The sequence below is a fragment of the Eubalaena glacialis genome, chromosome 15, assembly GCF_028564815.1.
Source record: "Eubalaena glacialis isolate mEubGla1 chromosome 15, mEubGla1.1.hap2.+ XY, whole genome shotgun sequence".
NCBI classification, from domain to species: domain Eukaryota; kingdom Metazoa; phylum Chordata; class Mammalia; order Artiodactyla; family Balaenidae; genus Eubalaena; species Eubalaena glacialis.
The window spans coordinates 77,148,218-77,160,801 of record NC_083730.1 but is presented as its reverse complement, the minus strand read 5'-3'; the positions used below and the strand labels follow the sequence as shown (position 1 = coordinate 77,160,801).

The window sequence follows — 12,584 nt, the reverse complement described above, 5'->3', positions numbered from 1 at the left end:
GTATTCAATAAATATTCATTGAATGGATGAATGAAATGAAGGAGAAATTGGGCTGAAAGACAAATCTGCACACACTCCTTTGCTGCCCACCATACACCCAGCAGCCTCCAGTGGTTTAAAACTGCTCAGTGATGGCTTCTCATAGTCCACATCATCCTTTCTCATCTCTTTGCTTTTCCAATTCAGTTCCCGCTGTGCCCCTCCCCACTCTTTCTGGTGAATTTCAGTACCAGTGCAGTCATAAACCTTTGTAGAGAAACTTGGCCGAGTGACTTAGTGGTTAAGAACTCAGGCATTGCCAAGCAGACAGATCTGGTCAAGTCCTGACTCTGCCATTTGTGTGATCTCAGGCAAGTGACTTCTCTGAGTTTTTAGTTCCTCATCCATAAAATGGGGGCAATAACATCGATCTCACAGAGCTGGTTTGAATGCTTAATGAGATGAGACACGGAAAGCCCTTAGCACAGTGATATGTGGTAGGTGCTCAAGATGTAGAAGCTGTTATTGTTAATTATATTTCATGACTACAGTGTAAAAATCAGCTTGTAGAGTGCGGTGAAGGCTTTGAGGGGTTTAGAAAGGAGTTATAGGAAAAAATGTTTAACGCAGTTGGAAACGGAGGCAGAGAAATAAGGGGGCGAGATTTGGCTCAAACTGAGGAGCCCACCACTTCAGGCAGGGCAGGGTCATGGTTAAGAGCGTGTGTGCTGTTGGACTTGCTGGGTTCAGATCCCTTCTTTGCTACTTACGAGATGAATCTTGGTGGGCAAGTGACCTGGCCTATTGAAGTTCAGCTTAGAAAAATAGGATTTGCTAATAGTGTCTAAATCTTATAGGGCTGGACTTCCCTGGTGGCGCAGTGGTTAAGAATCCGCCTGCCAAGACAGGGGACACGGGTTCGAGCCCGGGTCCGGGAAGATCCCACATGCCTTGGAGCAACTAAGCCCGTGTACCAAAACTAATGAGTCTGCACTCTAGAGCCTGCGAGCCACAATTACTGAGCCCACGTGCCACAACTACTGAAGCCTGCGTGCCTAGAGCCCGTGCTCCGCAACAAGAGAAGCCACCACAATGAGAGGCCCCGCGCACCTCAACGAAGAGTAGCCCCTGCTCACTGCAACTAGAGAAAGCCCGTGCGCAGCAACAAAGACCCAACACAGCCAAAAATAAATAAATAAAAAATAAATAAATTAAAAAAAAAATCTTATAGGGCTGTCCAGGGAATTTAGAGACACACAGTTCTGGCACAGAGTAAATTATCAGTGGTTGTTAATCATTATTAAAGTCTCATGGTACTCACTTCCTAGAAATATCCCTCTAATTCAACTTCCAAGGCTAGAAGGAATGATGCTCACAAAGGACCAGGAAGTGATTTAGTCGTGTTCAGTAGATAGAGAATAAAAGAATCTCCAAATGGGAGGCCTTTCAACAAGGTACTTTATTGGAGGGCATGGTGTAAGGTGAAAGCCATGGGGCAGGTAGGGAATCACAATTTCCTGGGACGATACTCAGTTCTGACAGTACTTCTTGGTGTCCAGGTTCTTGTGCTCCTTGTTGTACGGGACCTTTGAGAAGCAGATGGCAGCAGTGCGGTCACAGTTGCAAATGAAGGCCTCACAGGCATCGTTTTTGCCTGGAAAAGGGCAAGAACAGAGGACTGAGCCAAGGCGGTTCATGCTTTGTACAATCCAGGGGCAGGAAGAATTAACTGAAATGACCTGGTGGCCATTCCACTGGTGCAAATTTAGGGTTGACAGATAAAGCAAATAAAAATACTGGAATTTCAGATCAACAATGTATGTAATATTTGGGACAGACTAAAAAAATCATTTCTTGTCTATCTGAAAATCAAATTTAACTGGGCAGCCTGTTTTATCTGGTGATCCTACGTGTGATAGCTGCTTTTTGGAAAGTTCTGTCTATTTCACACCTCTAAATGTACTCACTGCTTTTAAACCCCATATAACCACAGAACTCTGATAACATAGGCAAGCAGTTGCAAACCGTATGGAAAATACTATGACATATACTTAAGGCAGCAAAGTATTGTACATTTCAACTTAGTGAAGTTTCATAAGCCAATTTCTCTAAAGCACATATTTTAAAAATTACAGAATGGCCTTAAAATACAATATTATACATTTAGAATAATTATGTCTATATGCGGAAATGTTTCCAAGATATTTTTTTTAAAGAATTTCACTTTTTAAAAATTTATTTATTTATTTATTTATTTATTTATTTATTGGCTGTGTTGGGTCTTCGTTTCTGTGCGAGGGCTTTCTCTAGTTGCGGCAAGTGGGGGCCACTCTTCATCTCGATGCGCGGGCCTCTCACTATCGCGGCCTCTCTTGTTGCGGAGCACAGGCTCCAGACGCGCAGGCTCAGTAGTTGTGGCTCACGGGCTTAGTTGCTCCGTGGCATGTGGGATCTTCCCGGACCAGGGCTCGAACCCGTGTCCCCTGCATTGGCAGGCAGATTCTCAACCACTGCGCCACCAGGGAAGCCCCCAAGATATTTTATTAAAGGGAAAGAATACATAGTATATGCCAAAAAAATTTGAAGGGCAATACATCTAACTGGTTATCTTGGGTATTAGGATTATAGGTGCCTTCTTCTTTCCATGGCATACATTACTGTAGAATTTGAAATTACATTACTTTGACCTTGTTTACTTTTGTAACCAAAAGAAACAACAAAAATAACATTTAAAATACATTTCATGGATATAAAAACCAAAATAAACAAATGGGACCTAATGAAACCTAAAAGCTTTTGCACAGCAAAGGAAACCATAAACAAGACAAAAAGACAACCCTCAGAATGGGAGAAAATATTTGCAAACGAAGCAACTGACAAAGGATTAATCTCCAAAATATACAAGCAGCTCATGCAGCTCAATATCAAAAAAACAAACAACCCAATCCAAAAACGGGCAGAAGACCTAAATAGACATTTCTCCAAAGAAGATATACAGATTGCCAACAAACACATGAAAGGATGTTCAACATCACTAATCATTAGAGAAATGCAAATCAAAACTACAATGAGGTATCACCTCACACCAGTCAGAATGGCCATCATCAAAAAATCTACAAACAATAAATGCTGGAGAGGGTGTGGAGGAAAGGGAACCCTCCTGCACTGTTGGTGGGAATGTAAATTGATACAGCCACTATGGAGAACAGTATGGAGGTTCCTTAAAAAACTAAAAATAGAACTACCATGTGACCCATCAATCCCACTACTGGGCATATACCCTGAGAAAACCATAATTCAAAAAGAGACATGTACCACAATGTTCATTGCAGCACTATTTACAATAGCCAGGACATGGAAGCAACCTAAGTGTCCATCAACAGATGAATGGATAAAGAAGATGTGGCACATATATACAATGGAATATTACTCAGCCATAAAAAGAAACGAAATTGAGTTATTTGTAGTGAGGTGGATGGACCTAGAGTCTGTCATACAGAGTGAAGTTAGTCAGAAAGAGAAAAACAAATACCATATGCTAACACATATATACGGACTCTAAAAAAAAAAAAAAAAAAAAGGGTTCTGAAGAACCTAGGGGCAGGACAGGAATAAAGACACAGATGTAGAGAATGGACTTGAGGACACGGGGAGGGGGAAGGGTAAGCTGGGATGAAGCGAGAGAGTGGCATGGACATATATACACTACCAAATGTAAAATAGATAGCTAGTGGGAAGCAGCTGCAAAGCACAGGGAGATCAGCTCAGTGCTTTGTGACCACCCAGAGGGGTGGGATAGGGAGGGTAGGAGGGAGACGCAAAAGGGAGGGGATATGGAGATGTATGTATACATACAGCTGATTCACTTTGTTATACAGCAGAAACTAACACAACATTGTAAAGCAATTATACCCCAATAAAGATGTTTAAAAAATGCAAAAAATAAAAAAATAAATTTCAGCTTTATTATCCATAATTTAATTATGTATATCTGCTTACCTTCAATAATCTTATTAAGGTTTTGTTTCTCTCTGCTCCTTTCTCTTAAAAATCATGAATGTTTTCCTCACCCACTCCATTAAAGCATAAATTAGTGCTTAACTAGATTATGAAGTGTGCATAATGAAATAATTATTTAGTGAGTTATTGTTTTTTTCTTTTAATTTTTTTATTGAATTATAGTTGATTTACAATGTTGTGTTAGCTTCAGGTGTACAGCAAAAGTGATTCAGTTATACATATATATATTCTTTTTCAGATTATTTTCCATTATAGGTTATTACAAGATATTGAATATAGTTCCCTGTGCTATACAGTAGGTCCTTGTTGCCTATTTTATATATAATAGTGTGTATGTAGCAAGTTATTGTTAATCATGTGAATAAACATCTTCTGCTGCAGGCTTCTTGACCTGCTTTTGGGGGGAGAAGGCAGTTGCAGTTAAAAATAATTATTTGCAAAAATGTGCGTGTGTGTGTGTGTGTGTGTGTGTTTCTCCTGGGGAGAGTGTCTATAGCTTTCATCAAATTGGTAAAGGAGTCCAGAATCCATAGAAAGAAACTCTTGCTGATCAAGTTGCAGTGCAATAATATGATTTCCCATGTATTTGGCTTTCTGAAGTGGAGCAAAACCAAAATCTCTGTTACCAGGAGACTGTGTAAGCAAATTAAGCTATTTTATGCAGTGATGAAAGAAGTAACAATGAAGACTATGAAACAATATGGAAACATGGTCATAACATGGTGATAAGGGAGAAAATGCAGAATGCAAGATTGTATCTAGACTGTGCATTCATCAAACATTTACATCCAGCAGGATGCCAGGCTCTGCTCTAGATTCTGGGGATACAGCAATGAAGAAAACAGACAACAATCCCTGTCCCTGTGAATCCTACTTTCTATTGGAGAGATAGCAAATGAAGAAATAACATAAATATATCAGCCGTTCAGAAATTCTGTGGAGAAAATAAAGCAGAGAGAAAAAGGATAATGCTGGAGAGATGGAGGGAGTGTGTTTGCAATTTAAAAGAACACGTTGAGGGAATTCACTGGCGGTCCAGTGGTTAGGACCCCGAGCTTCCATTGCAGGGGGCCTGGGTTCGATCCCTGGTCGGGCGCGGCGCCCAGCCAAAAAACAAAAAATAAATAAAAGAACATGTTGAGGGAAGACCTCACTGAGAAAACAACATCTAAAGAAAGATCTAGAAAGAGGGAGTGACTCAATCAGATATCTGGTGGGAAGTGTTTCATGCAGAAGAAGCAAAGGACTTGAGATGGGCACATGCCTAGCCAAGTTAAAATGACATAAGCCTTATTCCAAAGATAAGGGTGAAAAGGAACACAGAGGCATGAAACCATTTATTTCTTAGGATGATGAGATGCCAGGTAATTTTTTTCTTGGCACTTGGGGAGTTGGATTATGGTTATTCCAGTGTTGTTGGTACGTTTTTTAAAAAGTGGGATGTATCTGTGAGTGCAAAATGAAGGGCAATGAAAATTCAGAATGCTGGTCTCACACGACAATACCCTACACCTCTCTGAATTGTCTGCTTTTCAGAACCGCCTTCATGAAGAGACACATTTCACCATGAGCGCTGCATAACTTAGTGGTTAAGACCAGAGCCTTTAAAATCAGAAGCAACTGAGTTCAAATGCTGGCCCTACCACTCATAAGTTGTGTGATTTGGGGCAAGTGACTATTTTTGAGCCTCAGCTTCCTAAACTGTAAAATGGGCTTAATAAAACCTATCTCATATACACACCTTGCCTAGTACCTGGCATGCGATGAAAACCTGATATGTGCTAGTTCTTAGCTCTTTTTATGAAACAATGAAGCACTACGGCATGGCAGTTAAAAGCAGAGGTTTTGGAGTCATATAGACCTATGTGCAAAAACCAAACACCGGGGCTTCCCTGGTGGTGCAGTGGTTAAGAATCCACCTGCCAATGCAGGGGACACGGTTTGAGCCCTGGTCCGGGAAGATCCCACATGCCACAGAGCAACTAAGCCCATGCGCCACAACTACTGAGCCTGCTCTCTAGAGCCCGGGAGCCACAACTACTGAAGCCCGCGTGCCTAGAGCCTGTGCTCTGCAACAAGAGAAGCCACTGCAATGAGAAGCCCGCGCACCGCAACAAAGAGTAGCGCCCACTTGCCGCAACTAGAGAAAGCCTGCACACAGCAACGAAGACCCAATGCAGCCAAAAATAAATAAATAAAATAAATAAATTTTAAAAATTATGTAAAAAACAAAACACCACCATTTATGGGCTGTGTGCCCTTGGGCAATTAGCTCAGCCTTCTGAGCCTCAGTTTCCTCATCTGCAAAATGGGGATAATATATAGTACCTATCCCATAGGGTTGTTTCGAGGATTAAAGGAGACACTGCCCGGCACCAAGAAAATGATCAATCAGTGGTGACTATCATTACAATTATTTCTCCCCATGCCTACTGAGGGCCTTTGAGCCAACAAGGGGGTAAACCTACTGTTGCAGGTGATCTCAGTGTTAGAACACGAGTATGAGTAGGTTTCGGTGTAGGGATTGTCCAGGAGGAATGTACAGCTGTCTAGTTTCTTGGCTTCTATGTAGCAGTTGTCGTGTGTCTGGCAGCACCTGGAGAGGGGGAGGGACAGAGCTGAGGCAGGAGCAGGGGTAGGGCAGCAGGTCAGCCTGAACCTGCTCCCTCAGGAACAGGTGGGGATGTTTTAGCTGACCTGCTGTGAGAGGTACTGGTCCTGCGGCTTGAAAAAATTGTCCTTTTCTCATGTTTACTGAAGGAGATTTTAAAATGGTTTCAGGAATACAGTACAAGCCTGTATTCTGAAGATGCAGTGAGGGTTTCACCACTGCAGAAGATTGAACCCTTGCAGTGTTTTTGTGTTGCAAAGTCCTGCCACTAGAGGGCAGCAGCACCCACTACTTTACATCCCTGACCTGCTTTCCATCCCCGACAGGGAGCATTGGATTCAGGCTTATCTTGTTTATATGAGGTGAACGTGTGTTATCTTCAGCAAATAGGCAAATCTCCTTTCTGTGCCTCGTGAGATCTTTGGCTTGTGCCATCCTCCCATCCCAGGGATACTCTCCCGGCAGATCAACTCACGTGTCCAGTTCATCCACAGGGGTCCCTGATCCACCCAGGCCACAATAGCAGCCGTAGTTGTTGAAATCCATCAAGGGTTTACTGCTGGGGATCGCGCACTTGATCATGCCGCGGAACTGCCATAACGCCCGCGGGCCGATGCCACTCTGGGCAGCGCCCACTGCAGGAAGACACAGCCAGAGTTCAGATACGTCCTGGTTGGCTGCCGGCGCCCCAGGGACCCCACTGCCTGCTTGCTCTCTCAGACCCCACGCCGTCCCCCTGACCCCGGCCAGCCGCCTCCCCTGAAAAGAGCTGGATACAGGAACCTGGTAAAGTGAATAGGAATTTTCTTAACAGCTCACAAAATATAAAACTCACCATTTTAACCAAAGTGTACAATTCAGTGGTTTTTAACATATTCACAGAGTTGTGCAACAATCACTACTAATTCCAGAACATTTTCATCACCCCCAAAAGAATACCCAGTACCCATTAACAATCGCTCCCCTTTCCCCCCTCCCTTCTGGCAACGACTAATCTGCTTTCAGTTTCTATGGATTTCCCTATGCTGAACGCTTTGTATAAATGGAATCATACAATATATGGCCTTTTGTGACTGGCTTCTTTCACTTCACATAACGATTTGAGGTTCATCCTTGTTATAACATGTATCAGTACTTCATTCCATTTTATGGCTGAATAATGTTCCACTGCATAGATAGACCACATTTTTTTTAGCCATTCATCACTTGATGGACATTTGGGTTGTTTCTACTTTTTGGCTATTATGAATAATGCTGCTATGAACATTTGTGTACTAGTTTTTGTGTGAACATATGATAGTTTAAAACTATCCCCGTTATTTATCCAGCAAATATTTATTGAGCACCTACTATGTGCTAGTCACTGCCCTGGGAGCTGGAGATACATCATTGAGCAAATAAAAAAATCTATAACCTCACTGAGTTTATGTCCTAGCTGGGGAGAAAAACAATAAGCAATAAAAGTAATAAATAAGGAAATTGGATATTGTGTTAGAAGGTGGAAAAATTGGTGTAGGGCAGGGGAATCTAAACGGAGGGTTGGGTGGGGGAATGACAGGGTTGGAGGGGGCAGGAATGTAAGGAATAGTGAGAGGCCTGTGTGGCCTCTGTTCTCAACAGGGAACAGGACAACCTCTTTTCTGCCCCGGGACCCATGCACCTGCTCTTCCCTCTGCCCGGCACACTGGTCAGCTCAATTTTCAAAAGGCTGGAACATCTTGGTTTAAATGCTACCTCTTCAAAGAGGTGCTTTGACCACTCAAGCTCAGTGGCTCCTCTGCTACCACTTTTCTTCATGTTCTTTATAGTACCTCGAACAATCCGTATCCCTCTATTTAATGCCTCCCTCTCATAGGACCATAAACTCCTCAAGGACAGGCCTCATGGATTTTATTCCCCAGGGCCTGACACAAAGGAAGCACTCAATAAATATATGAAGAGTTACATGAATGAAATCATCAATATGTGATTTTTTTTTAAAGTAATTCTTTATTTATTTACTTATTTATTTGGCTTAGTTGTTCCGCAGCATGTGGGATCTTCCCGGACCAGAGCTCACACCCGTGTCCCCTGCATTGGCAGGCAGATTCTTAATCACTGTGCCACCAGAGAAGTCCCAATATGTGAATTTTTAAAAGTGCCTGGCACATAGTAGATACTCAATAATTATCTATTAGGTAAGTTTTCAAAGTCAGCCTCTAGCTGAGTGTTTGCCCAAATCAAGCACAAGGCTTGGAATAGCCGACTTGGAAGCAGGACCTCTTTACCTCCTGTGTAGAGCCCTACCTGTGAGATTTGGTGCCCTAAAGAGAAGATGGCGCTAAGTGATTTGGGGATACTATCCAATCGGCCATCAGTGTCATCTCTTTGCCCCATACCAGGCCCTTCCTGTGCTTGATCTGCTGTGGACACTGAAGCCGCTCCATGTGCTTAAGCTCCAGGGCGAAGGAAGGGCGGCAGCTGGTCGTTCTCCCCCAAGAGCAGCCTCCACGGTGGCAGCCCACAGAGGCTGCGTCCAGGAGCAGAGCCTGGAGCCTGCTCAGACGGGAGTGGCCTGGCTACCTTGGCCCATCTCCAGACCCCCCCTTCTACTTGCCTCCACTTTCTTTCTCTCTGATCCAGCCAGCTCTGCTCTTTGCAGAGGCCAGACCTGCACAAAGCTCCTGCTCGTGTGTGTGCGCAGGCGTGCGTGCTCCTCGGACGGGGAGCATGGCTCGTTCATCTCTGAGTCTCCAGTCTCAACCCTGAGCCTGATACCTTAGAGGCTGTGATACCATCAATGTTGAGTGAATGAATGAACAATGGCTGAATGGGATGGGATTTGAATTCTAGTGAATTCTGATTCTATTAGTTTATTCAATAAATAGTGCAAACAGCACTATTCCTGCTCCCATGGAGCCCATGCTTAGGTGTGGGTGTGGGATAAGGAAAGAAATGAATCAACAACAGACACACTGCAGGCAAAGACAGGCGTTGAGAAGACCTTGTACCGAGGCCATATGGTAGGGGAAAAGGAGAGGGGGCTCTCTTAGCTTGGATGGAAGGGGTAAGCCTTTCTGAGATGGGTCATCTGAGTTCAGACCTGAAGGTTGAAAGGGTGCCAGCTGCGGGGGGGATTTGAGGGGACCCCAATATGGGACCTCTTAAGCCCCACGGTGAGCCCTGAAAAAGACTCCAGGTCTGGCCAGCCTTGTGACTTGTGGGCCCCACTGCAGAGGAGAGAGATCTCAGCTCAGGAAGGGGTGGAGCTGGGGGGACTCGCCTACCTGTGAGCAGAGCAGCCAACACGAGGAGTTTCATCCTGTTGTCAGTTGGTGAGCAAGAGAAGAGACTGATGTCACCATGGCCTCCCTTCTTATAGCTGCCCCACCGCCCCAAGATAAGACTGTAGTGTTTGCTTTGCTCCCTGCTGACTCTGGGTTGGCCTTGAGTCTGTCTGTTGCAGAAATATTCCTGAACAACAAGCAAGCCCTGGCAGCCGGGGGGCATTGGAAGTAGTGTACATATTTGTCATCAGTGCTTTTGAACGAAAGGGATTATTTCTGGAGGTGCACATCTTGGAATCTTGACCCTCACACCCACCCCTTTGCACTCAGCCCAGCTTCATCATTTGTGTGTATGTGTGTGTATATGGGGGGGGCGGTGTGTGTGTGGCAAAGCTGTCAACCCCATTGAACAACCGGGAGAAGGGGGATGGGAAGGAAGTGACGGTTGCCTCCATGTCCTCTCATGTGCTTGAGCCTGGGCTGTGGGTCTCGTTGAATGGTTCCCATCAATTATGTACTTTGCTGATGAGGAAACAGGTTCAGAGAGATGAAGCAACTTGCCTCAGGTCACACAGCTAGCAAATGGCAAAGCAGGGGCTCAAACTTAGGTATGTCTGATTCTAAGGCACACATTTAATTTTTTCCCCACTACATCAATACCATTCCCTTCTCCCCATTCCCCACAGTGGGCTTGTAAGAAAACCCTGGGCTTTGGAATTCTAAAGGCTTGGATCTGACTTGTAGAATAAAAAGGGTTTTAGAATTGTCATATCAAAGGTCTAAATAACATTTTTAGGTGAAATTCACATTGTAAGACTTTATTATTATTTATTTATATAGCGTTATTTATTATAATATTAACCATTTTATTTTAAAATTTTATTTATTTATTTATTTGGCCGCACCACGTGGCACGTGGGATCTTAGTTCTCCGACCAGGAATCGAACCTGCGTCCTCTGCAGTGGGAGCGCAGAGGGAGTCTTAACCACAGGACTGCCAGGGAAGTCCTCCATTTTATATTTAAAGTGAACAATTCAGTGGCATGTAGTACATTCACGGAGTTGTGCAACGACCCTCTCTACCTAACTCTAGAAGATTTTCATTCTCCCCAAAGGAAACCCTGTCCTCATTAGCAGTCACCTTCCCCCAGCCCTCAGCAACCACTAATCTGCTTTCTGTCTCTATAGATTTACCTATTCTGGATATTTCACATAATATACAATATTTTATAATTGGTTTACTTGGTGCTCTCCCATTTGGTTCTTTTTTTTTTTTTTTTAAACTACCATTCCCCTCCCCACCGCCCCGTCCTTCCTCTGCACTCCCATACCGCCCCCATTATGGTGCGTTTTTTTTTTTTTTCTTTTTTGGCTGTGTTGGGTCTTCGTTTCTGTGCGTGGGCTTCCTCTAGTTGCGGCGAGCGGGGCCCACTCTTCATCGCGGTGCGCGGGCCTCTCACTGTCGCGGCCTCTCTTGTTGCGGAGCACAGGCTCCAGACGCGCAGGCTCAGTAGTTGTGGCTCACGGGCCCAGTTGCTCCGCGTCATGTGGGATCTTCCCAGACCAGGGCTCGAACCCGTGTGCCCTGCATTAGCAGGCAGATTCTCAACCACTGCACCACCAGGGAAGCCCCTCCCATTTGGTTCTTATGTGGTCTCTGCAACAACCCTGTGAGTTACGGAGACCCTATTGTTTTATTTTCATTTATTTATCTATTCATTTACTTATTTTTCTTGAGCAGAGAATTCCCTCATGCCCTCCTGCCGCCTGCCCCCACCCCGCCACAGCCTCACCTATAGTTTCACCTGTTATTAATATCTTACATTAGTATGGTACTTTGTTATGATTAGTGAACCAATATTGATATATTATCATTATCAAAAATAATGTTAATAAACTCAGGTCCATAGCTTATTCAGATTTCCTTAGTTTTTACCAAATGTTCTTGTTCTGTTCCAGGATCCAATCCAAGATAGCACATTATATTAAGTTGTCTCCTTAGGCCCCTCTGGGCCATGGCAATTTCTCAGACTGCCTGTTGTTGAGGACCTGGGGAGTTTGGAGGGCTACTGGTCAGGTGTATCATAGGATGCCCCTCTATTGGAATTTGTCTGATGTTTTTCTCATGATAAGACTGGGGATTGGTTAATGGGTTTGGGGAAGGAAGATCACAGAGGTAAAGTGTCATTTTCATCCAATGGCTGTGTTAGGTTTGATCATCTCTTGTCGTGGGATGCATCTTGGACACTTTCCAGATGAGGACACTTTCCAGATGAGAACTTCTAGATGAGGTTCAGCCTGGGGTGGAGCTGGAAATGGCCATGCCAAGACTTGAACCCACACCTGCCTCTTTCCACTGAGCCACTTCCCTCCGCCTTGGGCGAGGTTATGTCGTATGTGAGTCAGAGCAGAATCGGTAATTCTGACCCTGTGACCTCTGCTCATGCACGCACCCCACAATTCCAGCTCTCTGTACTTTTTCCTTGAGCATGCACTGGAGCCAAGAAAGAAGAAATCCATCTGGAAGGGCTTCCCTGTTTCATCTCAAATCCAGGAGCCCCAGGAAACGTCCTTCAGCTAATGCGGTAACACTGAAACAACATTTAGTAAGCAGATGGGGGAAACTAAGGCCCAGAAAGGGGAAGTGATTTATTTGCTTGGGCCTGACTCAGCCCCTATTTGACCCAGGGTTCATGCCACGCGTCTCT

The 12,584-nt window shown here is 44.3% G+C and overlaps 1 protein-coding gene across 1 annotated transcript; it reads right to left on the bottom strand.

Annotated features, from left to right (window-relative positions):
• Positions 1 to 1,508: 1,508 nt before the first annotated feature.
• PLA2G1B (phospholipase A2 group IB) lies at positions 1,509 to 9,940 on the bottom strand. Its single transcript, XM_061170156.1, has 4 exons — positions 9,877 to 9,940; positions 7,086 to 7,245; positions 6,468 to 6,595; positions 1,509 to 1,633 (listed from the first exon to the last, which is right to left on the bottom strand). The coding sequence occupies exons 1-4, from the start codon at positions 9,908 to 9,910 to the stop codon at positions 1,509 to 1,511; spliced, it is 447 nt and encodes a 148-aa protein (XP_061026139.1). The 5' UTR covers positions 9,911 to 9,940.
• Positions 9,941 to 12,584: the final 2,644 nt, after the last annotated feature.